Source organism: Oncorhynchus mykiss, chromosome 16, assembly GCF_013265735.2.
Source record: "Oncorhynchus mykiss isolate Arlee chromosome 16, USDA_OmykA_1.1, whole genome shotgun sequence".
Classification (NCBI taxonomy): Eukaryota; Metazoa; Chordata; class Actinopteri; order Salmoniformes; family Salmonidae; genus Oncorhynchus; species Oncorhynchus mykiss.
In genome coordinates, this window is record NC_048580.1 from 2,882,367 (window position 1) to 2,903,859 (window position 21,493).

At 45.3% G+C, this 21,493-nt stretch overlaps 1 protein-coding gene across 2 annotated transcripts in view; it reads right to left on the bottom strand.

The window, feature by feature from the left end:
• Positions 1-445: 445 nt before the first annotated feature.
• Positions 446-21,493, bottom strand: part of LOC110491225 (spastin) — a 47,865-nt gene continuing 26,817 nt past the window's right edge. Inside the window, exons 7-16 of one of the 2 annotated variants that reach the window (XM_036945962.1) lie at positions 10,330-10,404; positions 8,926-8,997; positions 7,080-7,155; positions 6,273-6,364; positions 5,197-5,276; positions 3,656-3,698; positions 3,415-3,494; positions 3,238-3,308; positions 1,760-1,800; positions 446-1,421 (exon numbers count right to left, since the gene is read on the bottom strand). In XM_036945962.1, coding sequence (XP_036801857.1) covers positions 1,296-1,421; positions 1,760-1,800; positions 3,238-3,308; positions 3,415-3,494; positions 3,656-3,698; positions 5,197-5,276; positions 6,273-6,364; positions 7,080-7,155; positions 8,926-8,997; positions 10,330-10,404 — 756 coding nt within the window. In that variant the 3' untranslated portion in view covers positions 446-1,295. Of the gene's footprint in view, positions 1,422-1,759; positions 1,801-3,237; positions 3,309-3,414; positions 3,495-3,655; positions 3,699-5,060; positions 5,089-5,124; positions 5,277-6,272; positions 6,365-7,079; positions 7,156-8,925; positions 8,998-10,329; positions 10,405-21,493 lie in introns of those variants that run through there. The other variant, XM_036945963.1, reaches the window with a different exon arrangement.

Consider the following 21,493-nt stretch of genomic DNA (forward strand, 5'->3'; position numbering starts at 1 on the left):
TCTCTATGCAATTTTCTACATTTTTAATCAATCAAATTCTACAGTGGTCTATTCTATTATGCATCTCCATTTCCCTCCCACAAAACTGAAGCAAAACGTTGAAACTGGGAGAGACTGTTTGCTATGGTGGTGTGCACTAATGAACACACCCCTGGTTCCATCACGTCTCAGATGGAACTAACCCAGCTAGCAGATTTGGTTCGTTGGAAGTTAAGGGAACATACGGTTTAGGTTTCACATTGGTTGTGGGAACGAAGCCATATGCTTCCCGAGCATTTAAAAAAAAAAAAAACGTTCTGAGAATAGAAGTGAAAACGTTGACTGTTCTGGGTTTAATGTTTAGGTTGCAGGGAGGTTCTGAGAACGTTTTCCTCTGGTTCCTTGATAAAACATTTTTTTTTAAGATTTTTTAAAATGTTATTTTATTTTCACTGTTTTTTTTTTCTTTCTTCTATTTGTTAGTTGTATAACTTTTAAACTGCATTGTTGGGAAAGGACTCGTAAAGAAGCATTCAATGGTAAAGTCTATACTTCCCGGGGTTTTTTTAATTAGTGCATCCTATCCACATGAAATGAGTCCACTGCACCACCAGGATGGAGATAGAATGCCGTGGTTTTTTAAACTCATACGAAGCTGTTCATTTTTTAGTCTATTTTAAAAACAGACCACCATTTCAGAAGGAAACAAGGACTCATTAAGATCAGCTATGGCTAATTAGTGGGTTACGGCCAACATACCTGAACACACTTAATTAACAAGATTAGAGGATAGAGAGAACGTTTTGTTGACGCTGAAAACGGTATATGTTTTTAAATAAGATTCTTAGAATGTTCTATGAACGTTAAAAGTTGTCTTGTGGTTTTTATGGAACGTTTTAAATGCTCTCAGATTATTATTTGTATTCTTTAAATAGAACCATGAGGCAATCTGAAAGGGAACGTTATGTTCTGAAAGTACTGAAATCCCCACAGAAGAACGTTGTTTCTTAGCATTCTCTGAACAATTTGAGAACATTCCCAGCGTCAAACCAGCTGGAGAACGTTCCCAGAACGTAACCGTGTTTGAACGTTTAGGAAACATTCTGGTTAAAGCAATGAAATACCGCAAAAAAAAAAATGTTTTGTCAAGTTCCTTAAAATGTGCTGAGAATGTTCCAAAGCCAAGCGACTCCCTGTACCATTCCCAGAAAGTTGTGAAAAGGTTTTATGGCAAAATAAACATAGAACAACAACCACGCTCCATATGGTTCTCAGAACGTTATGTGCTAGCTGGGAAATGAGTTAGTTCCATGGTTCTAGAAGGCTGTAGTGTCTCCGTAGTCGGTGTTCCATCGTACATATAGGTCCAGGGTTGTGGGACTGACACTGGGCTTAATACGCTTCAGAGAATCCTCAAAGTCCTTACAGCGGATGTTACGCATCTGTAACAAGCATACACAGAAATGTATTCTCTATTTCATACACAGAAATATATTCTCTATTTCATACACAGAAATTTATTCTCTATTTCATACACAGAAATATATTCTCTATTTCATACACAGAAATGTATTCTCTATTTCATACACAGAAATGTATTCTCTATTTCATACACAGAAATATATTCTCTATTTCATACACAGAAATGTATTCTCTATTTCATACACAGAAATATATTCTCTATTTCATACACAGAAATATATTCTCTATTTCATACACAGAAATGTATTCTCTATTCATGTCAGACAGTCTATTATAGCTTTGAGCTGTTATAACTTACATCACTAGCAGCCATGTTTTTCACTTGCTCTGGTCCCAGTTCTGTGTGAACAGACAAAACAAACATGATCAGGGGCCAGGCATAAAGACACTTAGCGACCTTAACCCAACCCTTAGCGACCTTAACCCAACACTTAGCGATCCCGTCAAGGCATAAAGACATTGTAGTGACCTTAACCCAACACTTAGCGATCCCGTCAAGGCATAAAGACATTGTAGTGACCTTAACCCAACCCTTAGCGACCTTAACCCAACACTTAGCGATCCCGTCAAGGCATAAAGACATTGTAGTGACCTTAACCCAACACTTAGCGATCCCGTCAAGGCATAAAGACATTGTAGTGACCTTAACCCAACCCTTAGCGACCTTAACCCAACACTTAGCGATCTCGTCAAGGCATAAAGACATTATAGCGACCTTAACCCAACACTTAGCGATCTCGTCAAGGCATAAAGACATTATAGCGACCTTAACCCAACACTTAGCGACATCGTCAAGGCATAAAGACAGTGTAGCGACCTTAACCCCCCCTCAAGTTTGCTGCAATATTATAATATACACCGACCAGACAGTTTATTAGGTACACCCAACTAGTACAGGGGACGGACTCCGCTTTGCCTCCAGAACGGCCTGATTATTCGGGGGAATTCTACAAAGGTGTCGGAAACGTTCCACAAGGATGTCGTTCCATGCTGACGCGATGGCATCATGCAGTTGCTGCAGATTGGACGGCAGTATATTCGTGCTGCTAACGGCTCGTTCCATCTCATCCCATTAAGACTCTATTAGGTCGGGGTGTGGGACTGACCAGGCCACTCAAATACACTGAACTGACCGTCACGTTCCAGGAAATGGTTTTCCACTCTTCAATTGTCCAGTGATGGGGATGGCGTTGTCCACTGGAGCTGCTTCCTCTTGTTTTTAGCTGATAGGAGTGGAACCCAGTGTGGTCGGCAGCTGCAATAGCCCATCCATGACAAGGATCGCCGAGTTGTGCGTTCCCCGAGTTGCCTTTCTGCACATCACTGTTGGACTGCGCCGTTATTTGCCTGTATGTGGCGCGCCTGTTAGCTTGCCCGATTCTTGCCTTTCTCCTTTTCATCAACATTTTCCCCCACAGGACTGCCGCTGACTGGATGTTTATGGGTTTCTTTTGTCGACACCATTCTCAGGAAACCCTAGACGCTGTCCTGCGTGAAAAGCCCAGGAGGGCGTCTGTTTCAGTGATTATGGATCCGGTCTGCTTGGCACCGACGATGACACCACGCTCAACGTCACTTAGGTCACTAGTTTAGCCCATTCTAACATTCAGTGGAACAGTAACTGAATGCCTCGATGCCCGTCTGCCTGTTTTATATAGTAGGAGTGATCCGAGGTGTACCTAATAAACTGTCCGGATAGTGTATAATAGGTACATTGTCTATTACTATTGCACATTTTGGGCATTGGGACAGGCTGAAAGATAGGCCTTTACTCACCCCTGATTGGTCCAAGAGCAGCATCCTTAGCCAACGATGTAAGATCACTTCCTGAATAGCCCCCCGTCATTCTGAGAAGGTTTATATTTCGGTTAGAGCATGTTTAGGTTGTATAGTTTTATCTCTACGGTTTATGCTGGGGGGGGGGGCCTAGTGTAACGTAGTGTGAGAACTTACTTTGCTAGATGGGCTAATTCCTTCTGATTGAGTGGGTGTCCATGTTTTCCCAATAGATTTTTCAGCAACTTGAAACGCGTCTGTGATGATAGCAAACACATAACATTGGTTAAAAAAATATTTTTTTTTTTGATTTTATTATTATTATTGTTGTTTTTTAAATCTACCCAGTAAACCACTCAAGCCATAACAAAGTTCAGTGTTGGTCCTACACAAGAGGAAACATGCAACAAGGGTTTACCTCCTCTGTTGGTAAGGCCACATGCACCCTTTTGGCAAATCGCCTGTAAAGGGAAAAACAAAATAACAAATTAAATATTGGTTAGAACCGGTTCAGGGAACAGAACCGAAAACAGAAGAAAAACAAATGACATGAACAGAATCACAACAGGGAATGAAAGTGATCTATACTGGTTTTGGAACAGAGCTGTTATTTCCCCCAGCCGTTTTAGGCTACCGGGCCTCTCCCCATCTGAAGCATAGGCTACAGTAGCCTACCGACGTTACAAGACTGATTCAGAAATTTGGGAGAGAAAAGAGATTGTTTTTATTAGAAAATAATAGATAAAACGTTTCCAATGCTAATTAAGTATACTATATTTATCACTTTTCGCGTTGGATTTATTAACTACAAAAAAAAAAGTTTTGATTTTACTTCCGGTGATGCTCCGCACACACAAGCTTATTAGCTAGCTAACTCTGGCTTAACAAATGTAAACAACAACAAAAAACAATTTCAGAGGTTTGAAAAAACAACAGAAAGGAACAATTTTTTTTAAACTTGTTTTTTGTTGTTGTTTACATTTAGCTCAACGTTTAAATGACCAATCAGTGCGGATAGAGCGGCTTGCCATGGAGCGGGTTAACTATGTACAGTATGTGCATTGGGGACAGACCAGTGTAGGGCGCGAGATGTGACAAAACATTTGGCAGGTGGGGAGAGAAGGTGAAGGAGGAGGGTTTGGCTTGTAGCACTGGGCATGTTGTTATGATATGCATTATCTGAAATTAGGCCCACAGAATTAGACATGTGACATAGTAGCTTCTATGAAGGAAGGAACCTTTGAATGTCTTTGAACTTCCTGGTTTTGGTCCAATGTTAAGCCAGAGTTAGCTAGCTAATTAGCTTGTGTGTGCGGAGCGTCACCGGAAGTAAAATCAAAACACGTCTTACCTTTTTTGTGTAGTTAATAAATCCAGCGCGAGAAGTGATAAATATAGTATACTTAATTAGCATTGAAAACGTTTTATCTATTATTTTTCTAATTTTTAGTTTGAACCGGTTCAGAACTTTATTTTGTGTGCAGAGCGTTATTAACCGGTTCCCATGTTTCCTGTGTGTCAGTGCATCATATCCAGTACCTGAGCACAGCTTCCTGTGTGTGTTGTGTCCAGTACCTGAGCACAGCTTCCTGTGTGTGAGTGCATCATATCCAGTACCTGAGCACAGCTTCCTGTGTGTGAGTGCATCATATCCAGTACCTGAGCACAGCTTCCTGTGTGTGAGTGCATCATATCCAGTACCTGAGCACAGCTTCCTGTGTGTGTTGTGTCCAGTACCCGAGCACAGCTTCCTGTGTGTGTTGTGTCCAGTACCTGAGCACAGCTTCCTGTGTGTGTTGTGTCCAGTACCTGAGCACAGCTTCCTGTGTGTGAGTGCATCATATCCAGTACCTGAGCACAGCTTCCTGTGTGTGCTGTGTCCAGTACCTGAGCACAGCTTCCTGTGTGTGTTGTGTCCAGTACCCGAGCACAGCTTCCTGTGTGTGTTGTGTCCAGTACCTGAGCACAGCTTCGTCCAGCTCCTGTGGTCTGTTTGTAGCTCCCATCACCAGAACCCTCTCTGCCCCTTCCGACTGCACCTGCAACCATCCAGGAGACTGTTGAAGGATACCATATATACAACCATCCAGGAGACTGTTGAAGGATACCATATATACAACCATCCAGGAGACTGTTGAAGGATACCATATATACAACCATCCAGGAGACTGTTGAAGGATACCATATATACAACCATCCAGGAGACTGTTGAAGGATACCATATATACAACCATCAGAGGACGGCCTCACTAATGAGCCTATGGCTGAATGGAAGCAAGTCCCCACAGCAATGTTCCAACATCTAGTGGAAAGCCTTCCCAGAAGACTGGAGGCTGTTATAGCAGCAATGTTCCAACATCTAGTGGAAAGCCTTCCCAGAAGAGTGGAGGCTGTTATAGCAGCAATGTTCCTACATCTAGTGGAAAGGCTTCCCAGAAGAGTGGAGGCTGTTATAGCAGCAATGTTCCAACATCTAGTGGAAAGCCTTCCCAGAAGACTGGAGGCTGTTATAGCAGCAATGTTCCAACATCTAGTGGAAAGCCTTCCCAGAAGACTGGAGGCTGTTATCGCAGCAATGTTCCTACATCTAGTGGAAAGCCTTCCCAGAAGAGTGGAGGCTGTTATAGCAGCAATGTTCCAACATCTAGTGGAAAGCCTTCCCAGAAGAGTGAAGGCTGTTATAGCAGCAATGTTCCTACATCTAGTGGAAAGCCTTCCCAGAAGAGTGGAGGCTGTCATAGCAGCAATGTTCCTACATCTAATGGAAAGCCTTCCCAGAAGAGTGGAGGCTGTCATAGCAGCAAAGGGGGGGGACCAACTCCACACTAATACCCATGGTTTTCGGAATGAGATGTTCGATGAGCAGGTGTCCACATACTTTTGGTCATGTAGTGTGCATAAGGTCTTTTTATAGCTCATTAATAACCCATACAGGAAACACTCATTAAACAGTACATAGACATTGCAACTGCCGTTGATAATTGCAGACGGGAGTAACATTACCGTGACATAACTAAAATGGTCGTTGGTCTTACCCCGTCAAACTGTATGAGAAACTCTGTTTTTAAACGCCGACTGGCATCGTGTTCTCCTTCCCGTCTCTCACAGAGCAGGCTGTCGATCTCATCTGGGAGGACGGCAAACAGACAGCGAACGTCACCACGTCAATGAACAGCTACTGTCTGTTCAGTCTCTCAGAAACAAGCAACTAGGGTAAAAATTGTTTTTATTAAAAGCTGTAAAATTTCACTTTTTTTTGGACGACCTGACCAAATTCACATAGAAATGTGTGTTACAGATCTGTCACTCTCATTGACAGCCAGTCTAAGAAGCAGTAGATCTGATCTATGTGAGCTAGTTCTATGCTTCTCGTTCTTATGTTTAGTTTTTGCGTGTTTTACTTTGGGTTTTGTACACCAGCTACAAACAGCTGGAAATACAATATTTATGGTTATAGAAAATATATTTCACAGCGATTTAGATGGTACAATGATTCTATACACTATCCCTGCTTGTTTTGCCACATAAACTGAAATTAGGCAAAACTATTGGAATATTAGCTACCAGGAAATGGCAGAGTGATTTCTGCATCTTTAACTAGTCCAATTCACCCCTTACTATGTAAAGCGCTTCGAGTAACTCATTATGTAGAAAGTCGCTATAAAAATCCAATCCACTATTAAAACGAATGTAGTGAACGGTCGGTTTCTTTGGACAGACTAAAAGCCTAGTCCTAGACTAACAACAAAACACAATGGAAAATGTCAAGTTCAAATATTAATGTTGGACGTCAGATCATTGATGGATGCTACTGAGTATACAGTGAAATCACTCAAACCAACCAATGAAGATGATGGCAGGCTGTAGTTCTCTGGCCACAGCAAACAGAGCTCTGACCAGCTTCTCTCCCTCTCCCACCTGGGAAGGAGAGATACAGGTCAGAGGTCACTCAAGTACTCAACTACGGGTACGAACACTTTACACTGGAAGGTAAAGGTCAACTTTATACAGTGGTTTTAAAAGAGTTCATAAGCAGTTTAAAGACTTATAACCATCTGTTTATTGATAGTTAAACTGATCAGCTAGTTAGCTAAGCCACTAGTTGGGACATATTTCTACCTGGGCACTGGTCTACAGTAGTCCACTCCCCTATAGACCCTGGTCAACAGTAGTCCACTACCCTGGTCTACAGTAGTCCACTCCCCTATAGACCCTGGTCAACAGTAGTCCACTACCCTGGTCTACAGTAGTCCACTCCCCTATAGACCCTGGTCAACAGTAGTCCACTACCCTGGTCTACAGTAGTCCACTCCCCTATAGACCCTGGTCTACAGTAGTCCACTCCCCTATAGACCCTGGTCAACAGTATCCCACTACCCTGGTCTACAGTAGACCACTACCCTGGTCTACAGTAGTCCACTACCCTGGTCTACAGTAGTCCACTACCCTGGTCTACAGTAGTCCACTACCCTGGTCTACAGTAGTCCACTACCCTGGTCTACAGTAGTCCACTACCCTGGTCTACAGTAGTCCACTACCCTGGTCTACAGTAGTCCACTACCCTGGTCTACAGTAGTCCACTCCCCTATAGACCCTGGTCAACAGTACTCCACTACCCTGGTCTACAGTAGTCCACTCCCCTATAGACCCTGGTCTACAGTAGTCCACTCCCCTATAGACCCTGGTCAACAGTATCCCACTACCCTGGTCTACAGTAGTCCACTACCCTGGTCTACAGTAGTCCACTCCCCTATAGACCCTGGTCTACAGTAGTCCACTCCCCTATAGACCCTGGTCAACAGTATCCCACTACCCTGGTCTACAGTAGTCCACTACCCTGGTCTACAGTAGTCCACTACCCTGGTCTACAGTAGTCCACTACCCTGGTCTACAGTAGACCACTACCCTGGTCTACAGTAGTCCACTACCCTGGTCTACAGTAGTCCACTACCCTGGTCTACAGTAGTCCACTACCCTGGTCTACAGTAGTCCACTACCCTGGTCTACAGTAGTCCACTACCCTGGTCTACAGTAGCCCACTACCCTGGTCTACAGTAGCCCACTACCCTGGTCTACAGTAGCCCACTACCCTGGTCTACAGTAGCCCACTACCCTATAGACCCTGGTCCACAGTAGTCCACTACCCTGGTCAACAGTAGTCCACAGTAGTTCACTACCCTGGTCTACAGTAGTCCACTCCCCTATAGACCCTGGTCAACAGTATCCCACTACCCTGGTCTACAGTAGTCCACTACCCTGGTCTACAGTAGTCCACTACCCTGGTCTACAGTAGTCCACTACCCTGGTCTACAGTAGACCACTACCCTGGTCTACAGTAGTCCACTACCCTGGTCTACAGTAGTCCACTACCCTGGTCTACAGTAGTCCACTACCCTGGTCTACAGTAGTCCACTACCCTGGTCTACAGTAGTCCACTACCCTGGTCTACAGTAGCCCACTACCCTGGTCTACAGTAGCCCACTACCCTGGTCTACAGTAGCCCACTACCCTGGTCTACAGTAGCCCACTACCCTATAGACCCTGGTCCACAGTAGTCCACTACCCTGGTCAACAGTAGTCCACAGTAGTTCACTACCCTGGTCAACAGTAGTCCACAGTAGTCCACTGCCCATAGAATAGGGTGCCATTTTGGACACAGTAAATGACCACAGTCTTAAGACTCCTCACCCATTTAGAGGTCAGACTGGAAGCACTGATGTTAAAGAAGGTGGCATGGGACTCCATGGCTACGGCTTTGGCCTGGGTAGAGGGTCAAAACAGATCAATCATTACGAGAAAGAGGACTCCATTTCTACTGCTTTGGCCTGGGTAGAGGGACAAAAGAGATCAATCATTATCATGAGAAAGAGGACTCAATTTCTACTGCTTTGGCCTGGGTAGAGGGACAAAAGAGATCAATCATTATCATGAGAAAGAGGACTCCATTTCTACTGCTTTGGCCTGGGTAGAGGGACAAAAGAGATCAATCATTATCATGAGAAAGAGGACTCCATTTCTACTGCTTTGGCCTGAAAGAGGGACAAAAGAGATCAATCATTATCATGAGAAAGAGGACTCCATTTCTACTGCTTTGGCCTGAAAGAGGGACAAAAGAGATCGATCATCATCATGAGAAAGAGGACTCCATTTCTACTGCTTTGGCCTGAAAGAGGGACAAAAGAGATCAATCTTTATCATGAGAAAGAGGACTTCCATTTCTACTGCTTTGGCCTGGGTAGAGCGACAAAACAGATCAATCATTATCATGAGAAAGAGGACTCCATTTCTACTGCTTTGGCCTGGGTAGAGGGACAAAACAGATCAATCATTATCATGAGAAAGAGGACTCCATTTCTACTGCTTTGGCCTGGGTAGAGGGACAGAAGAGATCAATCATTATCATGAGAAAGAGGACTCCATTTCTACTGCTTTGGCCTGGGTAGAGGGACAGAAGAGATCAATCATTATCATGAGAAAGAGGACTCCATTTCTACTGCTTTGGCCTGGGTAGAGGGACACAATAGATACATTTATTATCATGAGAAAGAGGACTCCATTTCTACTGCTTTGGCCTGGGTAGAGGGACAAAAGAGATCAATCATTATCATGAGAAAGAGGACTCCATTTCTACTGCTTTGGCCTGAAAGAGGGACAAAAGAGATCAATCATTATCATGAGAAAGAGGACTCCATTTCTACTGCTTTGGCCTGAAAGAGGGACAAAAGAGATCGATCATCATCATGAGAAAGAGGACTCCATTTCTACTGCTTTGGCCTGAAAGAGGGACAAAAGAGATCAATCTTTATCATGAGAAAGAGGACTTCCATTTCTACTGCTTTGGCCTGGGTAGAGCGACAAAACAGATCAATCATTATCATGAGAAAGAGGACTCCATTTCTACTGCTTTGGCCTGGGTAGAGGGACAGAAGAGATCAATCATTATCATGAGAAAGAGGACTCCATTTCTACTGCTTTGGCCTGGGTAGAGGGACACAATAGATACATTTATTATCATGAGAAAGAGGCATAATGTCGTCAACATGCAGTCAACACCATGTGATGTCATTTGATGGTCACAAACGTTTGACTCACCAGCATGGTCTTTCCGTTGCCTGGGGGACCGAAGAGGAGCAGACCTCGTGCCGGGGATCTGAGACCAGTGAACAGCTAGAGGGGGACCAACACAACACCATAGACTGGAGTAGAGACAACACCATAGACTGGACTAGAGACAACACCACCATAGACTGGACTAGAGACAACACCACTATAGACTGGACTAGAGACAACACCACTATAGACTGGACTAGAGACAACACCACCATAGACTGGACTAGAGACAACACCACCATAGACTGGACTAGAGACAACACCACCATAGACTGGACTAGAGACAACACCACTATAGACTGGACTAGAGACAACACCACTATAGACTGGAGTAGAGACAACACCACTATAGACTGGAGTAGAGACAACACTATAGACTGGAGTAGAGACAACACCATAGACTGGAGTAGAGACAACACTATAGACTGGAGTAGAGACAACACCACTATAGACTGGAGTAGAGACAACACCACCATAGACTGGACTAGACAACACCACTATAGACTGGACTAGAGACAACACTATAGACTGGAGTAGAGACAACACCACCATAGACTGGACTAGAGACAACACCACTATAGACTGGAGTAGAGACAACACCACCATAGACTGGACTAGAGACAACACCACTATAGACTGGAGTAGAGACAACACCACCATAGACTGGACTAGAGACAACACCACTATAGACTGGAGTAGAGACAACACCACCATACACTGGACTAGAGACAATACCACTATAGACTGGAGTAGAGACAACACCACCATAGACTGGACTAGAGACAACACCACTATAGACTGGACTAGAGACAACACCACCATAGACTGGACTAGAGACAACACCACTATAGACTGGAGTAGAGACAACACCACCATAGACTGGACTAGAGACAACACCACTATAGACTGGAGTAGAGACAACACCACCATACACTGGACTAGAGACAACACCACTATAGACTGGAGTAGAGACAACACCACCATAGACTGGACTAGAGACAACACCACTATAGACTGGACTAGAGACAACACTATAGACTGGAGTAGAGACAACACCACCATAGACTGGACTAGAGACAACACCACTATAGACTGGACTAGAGACAACACCACCATAGACTGGACTAGAGACAACACCACTATAGACAGGAGTAGAGACAACACCACCATAGACTGGAGTAGAGACAACACTATAGACTGGAGTAGAGACAACACTATAGACTGGAGTAGAGACAACACTATAGACTGGAGTAGAGACAACACTATAGACTGGAGTAGAGACAACACTATAGACTGGAGTAGAGACAACACTATAGACTGGAGTAGAGACAACACTATAGACTGGAGTAGAGACAACACCATCATAGACTGGACTAGAGAAAACACTATAGACTGGACTAGAGACAACACCACCATAGACTGGACTAGAGACAACACTATAGACTGGAGTAGAGACAACACCACCATAGACTGGACTAGAGACAACACCACCATAAACTGGAGTAGAGACAACACTATAGACTGGAGTAGAGACAACACCATCATAGACTGGACTAGAGAAAACACTATAGACTGGACTAGAGACAACACCACCATAGACTGGACTAGAGACAACACCACCATAGACTGGACTAGAGACAACACTATAGACTGGACTAGAGACAACACCACTATAGACTGGAGTAGAGACAACACCACCATACACTGGACTAGAGACAACACCACTATAGACTGGAGTAGAGACAACACCACCATAGACTGGACTAGAGACAACACCACCATAGACTGGACAAGAGACAACACCACCATAGACTGGACTAGAGACAACACCACCATAGACTGGACTAGAGACAACACCATAGACTGGACTAGAGACAACACTATAGACTGGACTAGAGACAACACCACCATAGACTGGACTAGAGACAACACTATAGACTGGAGTAGAGACAACACCATAGACTGGAGTAGAGACAACACTATAGACTGGAGTAGAGACAACACCACTATAGACTGGAGTAGAGACAACACCACCATAGACTGGAGTAGAGACAACACTATAGACTGGAGTAGAGACAACACCACTATAGACTGGAGTAGAGACAACACCACCATAGACTGGACTAGAGACAACACCATAGACTGGAGTAGAGACAACACTATAGACTGGAGTAGAGACAACACCACTATAGACTGGAGTAGAGACAACACCACCATAGACTGGACTAGAGACAACACCACTATAGACTGGACTAGAGACAACACCACTATAGACTGGACTAGAGACAACACCACCATAGACTGGACTAGAGACAACACCACTATAGACTGGAGTAGAGACAACACCACCATAGACTGGAGTAGAGACAACACTACCATAGACTGGAGTAGAGACAACACTATAGACTGGAGTAGAGACAACACTATAGACTGGACTAGAGACATCACCATAGACTGGACTAGAGACAACATCACCATAGACTGGAGTAGAGACAACACCACCATAGACTGGACTAGAGACAACACTATAGACTGGACTAGAGACAACACCACCATAGACTGGACTAGAGACAACACCACTATAGACTGGACTAGAGACAACACCACTATAGACTGGAGTAGAGACAACACCACTATAGACTGGAGTAGAGACAACACTATAGACTGGAGTAGAGACAACACCATAGACTGGAGTAGAGACAACACTATAGACTGGAGTAGAGACAACACCACTATAGACTGGAGTAGAGACAACACCACCATAGACTGGACTAGAGACAACACCACTATAGACTGGACTAGAGACAACACTATAGACTGGAGTAGAGACAACACCACCATAGACTGGACTAGAGACAACACCACTATAGACTGGAGTAGAGACAACACCACCATAGACTGGACTAGAGACAACACCACTATAGACTGGAGTAGAGACAACACCACCATAGACTGGACTAGAGACAACACCACTATAGACTGGAGTAGAGACAACACCACCATACACTGGACTAGAGACAACACCACTATAGACTGGAGTAGAGACAACACCACCATAGACTGGACTAGAGACAACACCACTATAGACTGGACTAGAGACAACACCACCATAGACTGGACTAGAGACAACACCACTATAGACTGGAGTAGAGACAACACCACCATAGACTGGACTAGAGACAACACCACTATAGACTGGAGTAGAGACAACACCACCATACACTGGACTAGAGACAACACCACTATAGACTGGAGTAGAGACAACACCACCATAGACTGGACTAGAGACAACACCACTATAGACTGGACTAGAGACAACACTATAGACTGGAGTAGAGACAACACCACCATAGACTGGACTAGAGACAACACCACTATAGACTGGACTAGAGACAACACCACCATAGACTGGACTAGAGACAACACCACTATAGACAGGAGTAGAGACAACACCACCATAGACTGGAGTAGAGACAACACTATAGACTGGAGTAGAGACAACACTATAGACTGGAGTAGAGACAACACTATAGACTGGAGTAGAGACAACACTATAGACTGGAGTAGAGACAACACTATAGACTGGAGTAGAGACAACACTATAGACTGGAGTAGAGACAACACTATAGACTGGAGTAGAGACAACACCATCATAGACTGGACTAGAGAAAACACTATAGACTGGACTAGAGACAACACCACCATAGACTGGACTAGAGACAACACTATAGACTGGAGTAGAGACAACACCACCATAGACTGGACTAGAGACAACACCACCATAAACTGGAGTAGAGACAACACTATAGACTGGAGTAGAGACAACACCACCATAGACTGGACTAGAGACAACACCACCATAGACTGGACTAGAGACAACACTATAGACTGGACTAGAGACAACACCACTATAGACTGGAGTAGAGACAACACCACCATACACTGGACTAGAGACAACACCACTATAGACTGGAGTAGAGACAACACCACAATAGACTGGAGTAGAGACAACACCACCATAGACTGGACTAGAGACAACACCACCATAGACTGGACTAGAGACAACACCACCATAGACTGGACTAGAGACAACACCACCATAGACTGGACTAGAGACAACACCATAGACTGGACTAGAGACAACACTATAGACTGGACTAGAGACAACACCACCATAGACTGGACTAGAGACAACACTATAGACTGGAGTAGAGACAACACCATAGACTGGAGTAGAGACAACACTATAGACTGGAGTGGAGACAACACCACTATAGACTGGAGTAGAGACAACACCACCATAGACTGGAGTAGAGACAACACTATAGACTGGAGTAGAGACAACACCACTATAGACTGGAGTAGAGACAACACCACCATAGACTGGACTAGAGACAACACCATAGACTGGAGTAGAGACAACACTATAGACTGGAGTAGAGACAACACCACTATAGACTGGAGTAGAGACAACACCACCATAGACTGGACTAGAGACAACACCACTATAGACTGGACTAGAGACAACACCACTATAGACTGGACTAGAGACAACACCACCATAGACTGGACTAGAGACAACACCACTATAGACTGGAGTAGAGACAACACCACCATAGACTGGAGTAGAGACAACACTACCATAGACTGGAGTAGAGACAACACTATAGACTGGAGTAGAGACAACACTATAGACTGGACTAGAGACATCACCATAGACTGGACTAGAGACAACATCACCATAGACTGGAGTAGAGACAACACCACCATAGACTGGACTAGAGACAACACTATAGACTGGACTAGAGACAACACCACTATAGACTGGAGTAGAGACAACACCACTATAGACTGGACTAGAGACAACACCACTATAGACTAGAGTAGAGACAACACTATAGACTGGACTAGAGACATAACCATAGACTGGACTAGAGACAACATCACCATAGACTGGAGTAGAGACAACACCACCATAGACTGGACTAGAGAAAACACTATAGACTGGACTAGAGACAACACCACTATAGACTGGAGTAGAGACAACACCACTATAGACTGGACTAGAGACAACACCACTATAGACTGGACTAGAGACAACACCACTATAGACAACACCACTATAGACTGGAGTAGAGACAACACCACCATAGACTGGAGTAGAGACAACACTATAGACTGGACTAGAGACAACACCACCATAGACTGGACTAGAGACAACACTATAGACTGGACTAGAGACAACACTATAGACTGGACTAGAGACAACACCACTATAGACTGGACTAGAGACAACACTATAGACTGGACTAGAGACAACACTATAGACTGGACTATAGACAACACCACCATAGACTGGAGTAGAGACAACACCACCATAGACTGGACTAGAGACAACACCACTATAGACTGGACTAGAGACAACACCACTATAGACTGGACTAGAGACAACACCACCATAGACTGGACTAGAGACAACACCACTATAGACTGGAGTAGAGACAACACCACCATAGACTGGAGTAGAGACAACACTACCATAGACTGGAGTAGAGACAACACTATAGACTGGAGTAGAGACAACACTATAGACTGGACTAGAGACATCACCATAGACTGGACTAGAGACAACATCACCATAGACTGGAGTAGAGACAACCCCACCATAGACTGGACTAGAGACAACACTATAGACTGGACTAGAGACAACACCACTATAGACTGGAGTAGAGACAACACCACTATAGACTGGACTAGAGACAACACCACTATAGACTAGAGTAGAGACAACACTATAGACTGGACTAGAGACATCACCATAGACTGGACTAGAGACAACATCACCATAGACTGGAGTAGAGACAACACCACCATAGACTGGACTAGAGAAAACACTATAGACTGGACTAGAGACAACACCACTATAGACTGGAGTAGAGACAACACCACTATAGACTGGACTAGAGACAACACCACTATAGACTGGACTAGAGACAACACCACTATAGACAACACCACTATAGACTGGAGTAGAGACAACACCACCATAGACTGGAGTAGAGACAACACTATAGACTGGAGTAGAGACAACACCACCATAGACTGGAATAGAGACAACACCACCATAGACTGGACTAGAGACAACACCACTATAGACTGGACTAGAGACAACACCACTATAGACTGGACTAGAGACAACACCACTATAGACAACACCACCATAGACTGGAGTAGAGACAACACTATAGACTGGACTAGAGACAACACTATAGACTGGACTAGAGACAACACTATAGACTGGACTAGAGACAACACTATAGACTGGACTAGAGACAACACCACCATAGACTGGACTAGAGACAAAACTATAGACTGGACTAGAGACAACACTATAGACTGGACTAGAGACAACACTATAGACTGGACTAGAGACAACACTATAGACTGGACTATAGACAACACCACCATAGACTGGAGTAGAGACAACACTATAGACTGGACTAGAGACAACACCACCATAGACTGGACTAGAGACAACACTATACACTGGACTAGAGACAACACTATAGACTGGACTAGAGACAACACCACTATAGACTGGACTAGAGACAACACTATAGACTGGACTAGAGACAACACTATAGACTGGACTATAGACAACACCACCATAGACTGGAGTAGAGACAACACTATAGACTGGACTAGAGACAACACCACCATAGACTGGAGTAGAGACAACACTATAGACTGGACTAGAGACAACACCACCATAGACTGGACTAGAGACAACACTATAGACTGGACTAGAGACAACACTATAGACTGGACTAGAGACAACACTATAGACTGGACTAGAGACAACACTATAGACTGGACTAGAGACAACACTATAGACTGGACTAGAGACAACACTATAGACTGGACTAGAGACAACACTATAGACTGGACTAGAGACAACACTATAGACTGGACTAGAGACAACACTATAGACTGGACTAGAGACAACACTATAGACTGGACTAGAGACAACACTATAGACTGGACTAGAGACAACACTATAGACTGGACTAGAGACAACACTATAGACTGGACTAGAGACAACACCACCATAGACTGGACTAGAGACAACACCACCATAGACTGGAGTAGAGACAACACCACTATAGACTGGACTAGAGACAACACTATAGACTGGACTAGAGACAACACCACTATAGACTGGACTAGAGACAACACTATAGACTGGACTAGAGACAACACTATAGACTGGACTAGAGACAACACTATAGACTGGACTAGAGACAACACTATAGACTGGACTAGAGACAACACTATAGACTGGACTAGAGACAACACTATAGACTGGACTAGAGACAACACTATAGACTGGACTAGAGACAACACTATAGACTGGACTAGAGACAACACTATAGACTGGACTAGAGACAACACTATAGACTGGACTAGAGACAACACTATAGACTGGACTAGAGACAACACTATAGACTGGACTAGAGACAACACTAGACTGGACTAGATTGAATCGTACTACACCGGCTACGACACTCCTCTTATGTGGCACAGCCGCGAGCTGCCCAGTGACCCGAGCCTACCAGACGAGCTAAATCACTTCTATGTTCGCTTTGAGGCAAGCAATACTGAGGCACGCATGAGAGCATCAGCTGTCATGGACGACCGTGTGATCACGCTCTAAGTAGCCGACGTGAGTAAGACCTTTAAAACAGGTCAACATTCTCAAGGCCGCTGGGCCAGACGGATTACCAGGACGTGTGCTCCGGGCATGGGCTGACCAACTGACAGGTGTCTTCACTGACATTTTCAACATGTTGAGTGTGGAATACCAACATCTTTCAAGCAGACCACCATAGTGTCTGTGCCCAAGAACACAAAGGCAACCTGCCTCAATGACTACAGACCCGTAGCACTCACGTCCGTAGCCATGAAGTGCTTTGAAAGGCTGGTCATGGCTCACATCAACACCACGATCCCAGAAACCCTAGGACCACTCCAATTTGTATACCGCCCCAACAGATCCACAGATGATGCAATCTATTTTGCATTCCACACTGCCCTTATCCACCTGGACTAAAGGAACACCTATGTGAGAATGCTGTTCATTGACTACAGCTCAGCGTTCCAACACCATAGTGCCCACGAAGCTCATCACTATGCTAAGGATCCTAGGACTAAACATCTCCCTCTGCAACTGGATCCTGGACTTCCTGACAGGCTGCCCCCAGGTGGTAAGGGTAGGAAACAACACATTTGCCATGCTGAGTCCTCAACACGTGGGCCCCTCAGGGGTGCGTGCTCAGTCCCCTCCTGTACTCCTTGTTCACCCACGACTGCGAGGCCAAGTACGACTCCAACACCATCATTAAGTTTGCAGACGACACAACACTGGTAGGCCTGATCACGGACAATGACGAGACAGCTTATAAGGAGGAGGTTAGAGACCTGGCCGTATGATGTCAGGACAACAAACTCTCCCTCAACGTAACCAAGACAAAGGAGATGATTGTGGACTACAGGAAAAGGAGGACAGAGCACACCCCCATTCTCATCGACGGGGCTGTAGTGGAGCAGTTTGAGAGCTTCAAGTTCCTTGGTGTCCACAACACCAACAAACTAGAATGGTCCAAACACACCAAGACAGTTGTGAAGAGGGCATGACAAAACCTATTCCCCCTCAGGAAACGAAAAAGATTTGGCATGGGTCCTCAGATCCTCAAAAGGTTCTACAACTGCAACATCAGAAATGTTCAGAAATTGCTCGGCCTCCGACCGCAAGGTCCTACAGAGGGTAGAGCGTACGGCCCAGTACATCCATCACTGGGGCAAAGCTGCCTGCCATCCAGGACCTCTATACCAAGCGGTGTCAGAGGAAGGCCCTAGAAATTGTCAAAGTCCCCAGCCACCCCAATCATAGACTGTTCGTTCTACTACCGCATAGCAAGCGGTACCGGAGTGCCAAGTCTAGGACAAAAAGGCTTCTCAACAGTTTTTACCCCCAAGCCCTAACACTCCTGAACAGGTAATCAAATGGCTACCCGGACTATCTGCATTGTGTCCCCCCCCAACCCCTCTTTTACGCTGCTGCTACTCTCTGTTTATCATACATGCATAGTCACTTTAACCATATCTACATGTACATACTACATCAATCAGCCTAACCGGTGTCTGTATATAGCCTCGCTACTGTATATAGCCCCTCTACTGTATATAGCCCCTCTACTGTATAGAGCCCCCCTACTGTATAGAGCCCCCCTACTGTATAGAGCCCCCTACTGTATAGAGCCCCCCTACTGTATAGAGCCCCTCTACTGTATAGAGCCCCTCTACTGTATAGAGCCCCCCTACTGTATATAGCCCCTCTACTGTATAGAGCCCCCCTACTGTATAGAGCCCCTCTACTGTATAGAGCCCCTCTACTGTATAGAGCCCCTCTACTGTATAGAGCCCCCCTACTGTATAGAGCCCCCCTACTGTATAGAGCCCCCCTACTGTATAGAGCCCCTCTACTGTATAGAGCCCCCCTACTGTATAGAGCCCCTCTACTGTATAGAGCCCCCCTACTGTATAGAGCCCCTCTACTGTATAGAGCCCCTCTACTGTATAGAGCCCCTCTACTGTATAGAGCCCCTCTACTGTATAGAGCCCCCCTACTGTATATAGCCCCTCTACTGTATAGAGCCCCTCTACTGTATAGAGCCCCCCTACTGTATAGAGCCCCTCTACTGTATAGAGCCCCTCTACTGTATAGAGCCCCTCTACTGTATAGAGCCCCCCTACTGTATATAGCCCCTCTACTGTATAGAGCCCCCCTACTGTATAGAGCCCCTCTACTGTATAGAGCCCCTCTACTGTATAGAGCCCCTCTACTGTATAGAGCCCCCCTACTGTATATAGCCCCTCTACTGTATAGAGCCCCCCTACTGTATATAGCCCCTCTACTGTATAGAGCCCCTCTACTGTATAGAGCCCCCCTACTGTATAGAGCCCCCCTACTGTATAGAGCCCCTCTACTGTATAGAGCCCCTCTACTGTATAGAGCCCCTCTACTGTATAGAGCCCCCCTACTGTATAGAGCCCCTCTACTGTATAGAGCCCCTCTACTGTATAGAGCCCCCCTACTGTATAGAGCCCCTCTACTGTATAGAGCCCCTCTACTGTATAGAGCCCCCCTACTGTATAGAGCCCCTCTACTGTATAGAGCCCCCCTACTGTATAGAGCCCCCCTACTGTATAGAGCCCCCCTACTGTATAGAGCCCCTCTACTGTATAGAGCCCCTCTACTGTATAGAGCCCCTCTACTGTATAGAGCCCCCCTACTGTATAGAGCCCCTCTACTGTATAGAGCCCCTCTACTGTATAGAGCCCCTCTACTGTATAGAGCCCCCCTACTGTATAGAGCCCCCCTACTGTATATAGCCCCTCTACTGTATAGAGCCCCCCTACTGTATAGAGCCCCCCTACTGTATAGAGCCCCCCTACTGTATAGAGCCCCCCTACTGTATAGAGCCCCTCTACTGTATAGAGCCCCCCTACTGTATATAGCCCCTCTACTGTATAGAGCCCCCCTACTGTATAGAGCCCCCCTACTGTATAGAGCCCCTCTACTGTATAGAGCCCCTCTACTGTATAGAGCCCCTCTACTGTATAGAGCCCCCCTACTGTATATAGCCCCTCTACTGTATAGAGCCCCCCTACTGTATATAGCCCCTCTACTGTATAGAGCTCCTCTACTGTATAGAGCTCCTCTACTGTATAGAGCCCCCCTACTGTATAGAGCCCCCCTACTGTATAGAGCCCCTCTACTGTATAGAGCCCCTCTACTGTATAGAGCCCCTCTACTGTATAGAGCCCCCCTACTGTATAGAGCCCCTCTACTGTATAGAGCCCCTCTACTGTATAGAGCCCCTCTACTGTATAGAGCCCCCCTACTGTATAGAGCCCCTCTACTGTATAGAGCCCCTCTACTGTATAGAGCCCCTCTACTGTATAGAGCCCCCCTACTGTATAGAGCCCCTCTACTGTATAGAGCCCCTCTACTGTATAGAGCCCCTCTACTGTATAGAGCCCCTCTCCTGTATAGAGCCCCCCTACTGTATAGAGCCCCTCTACT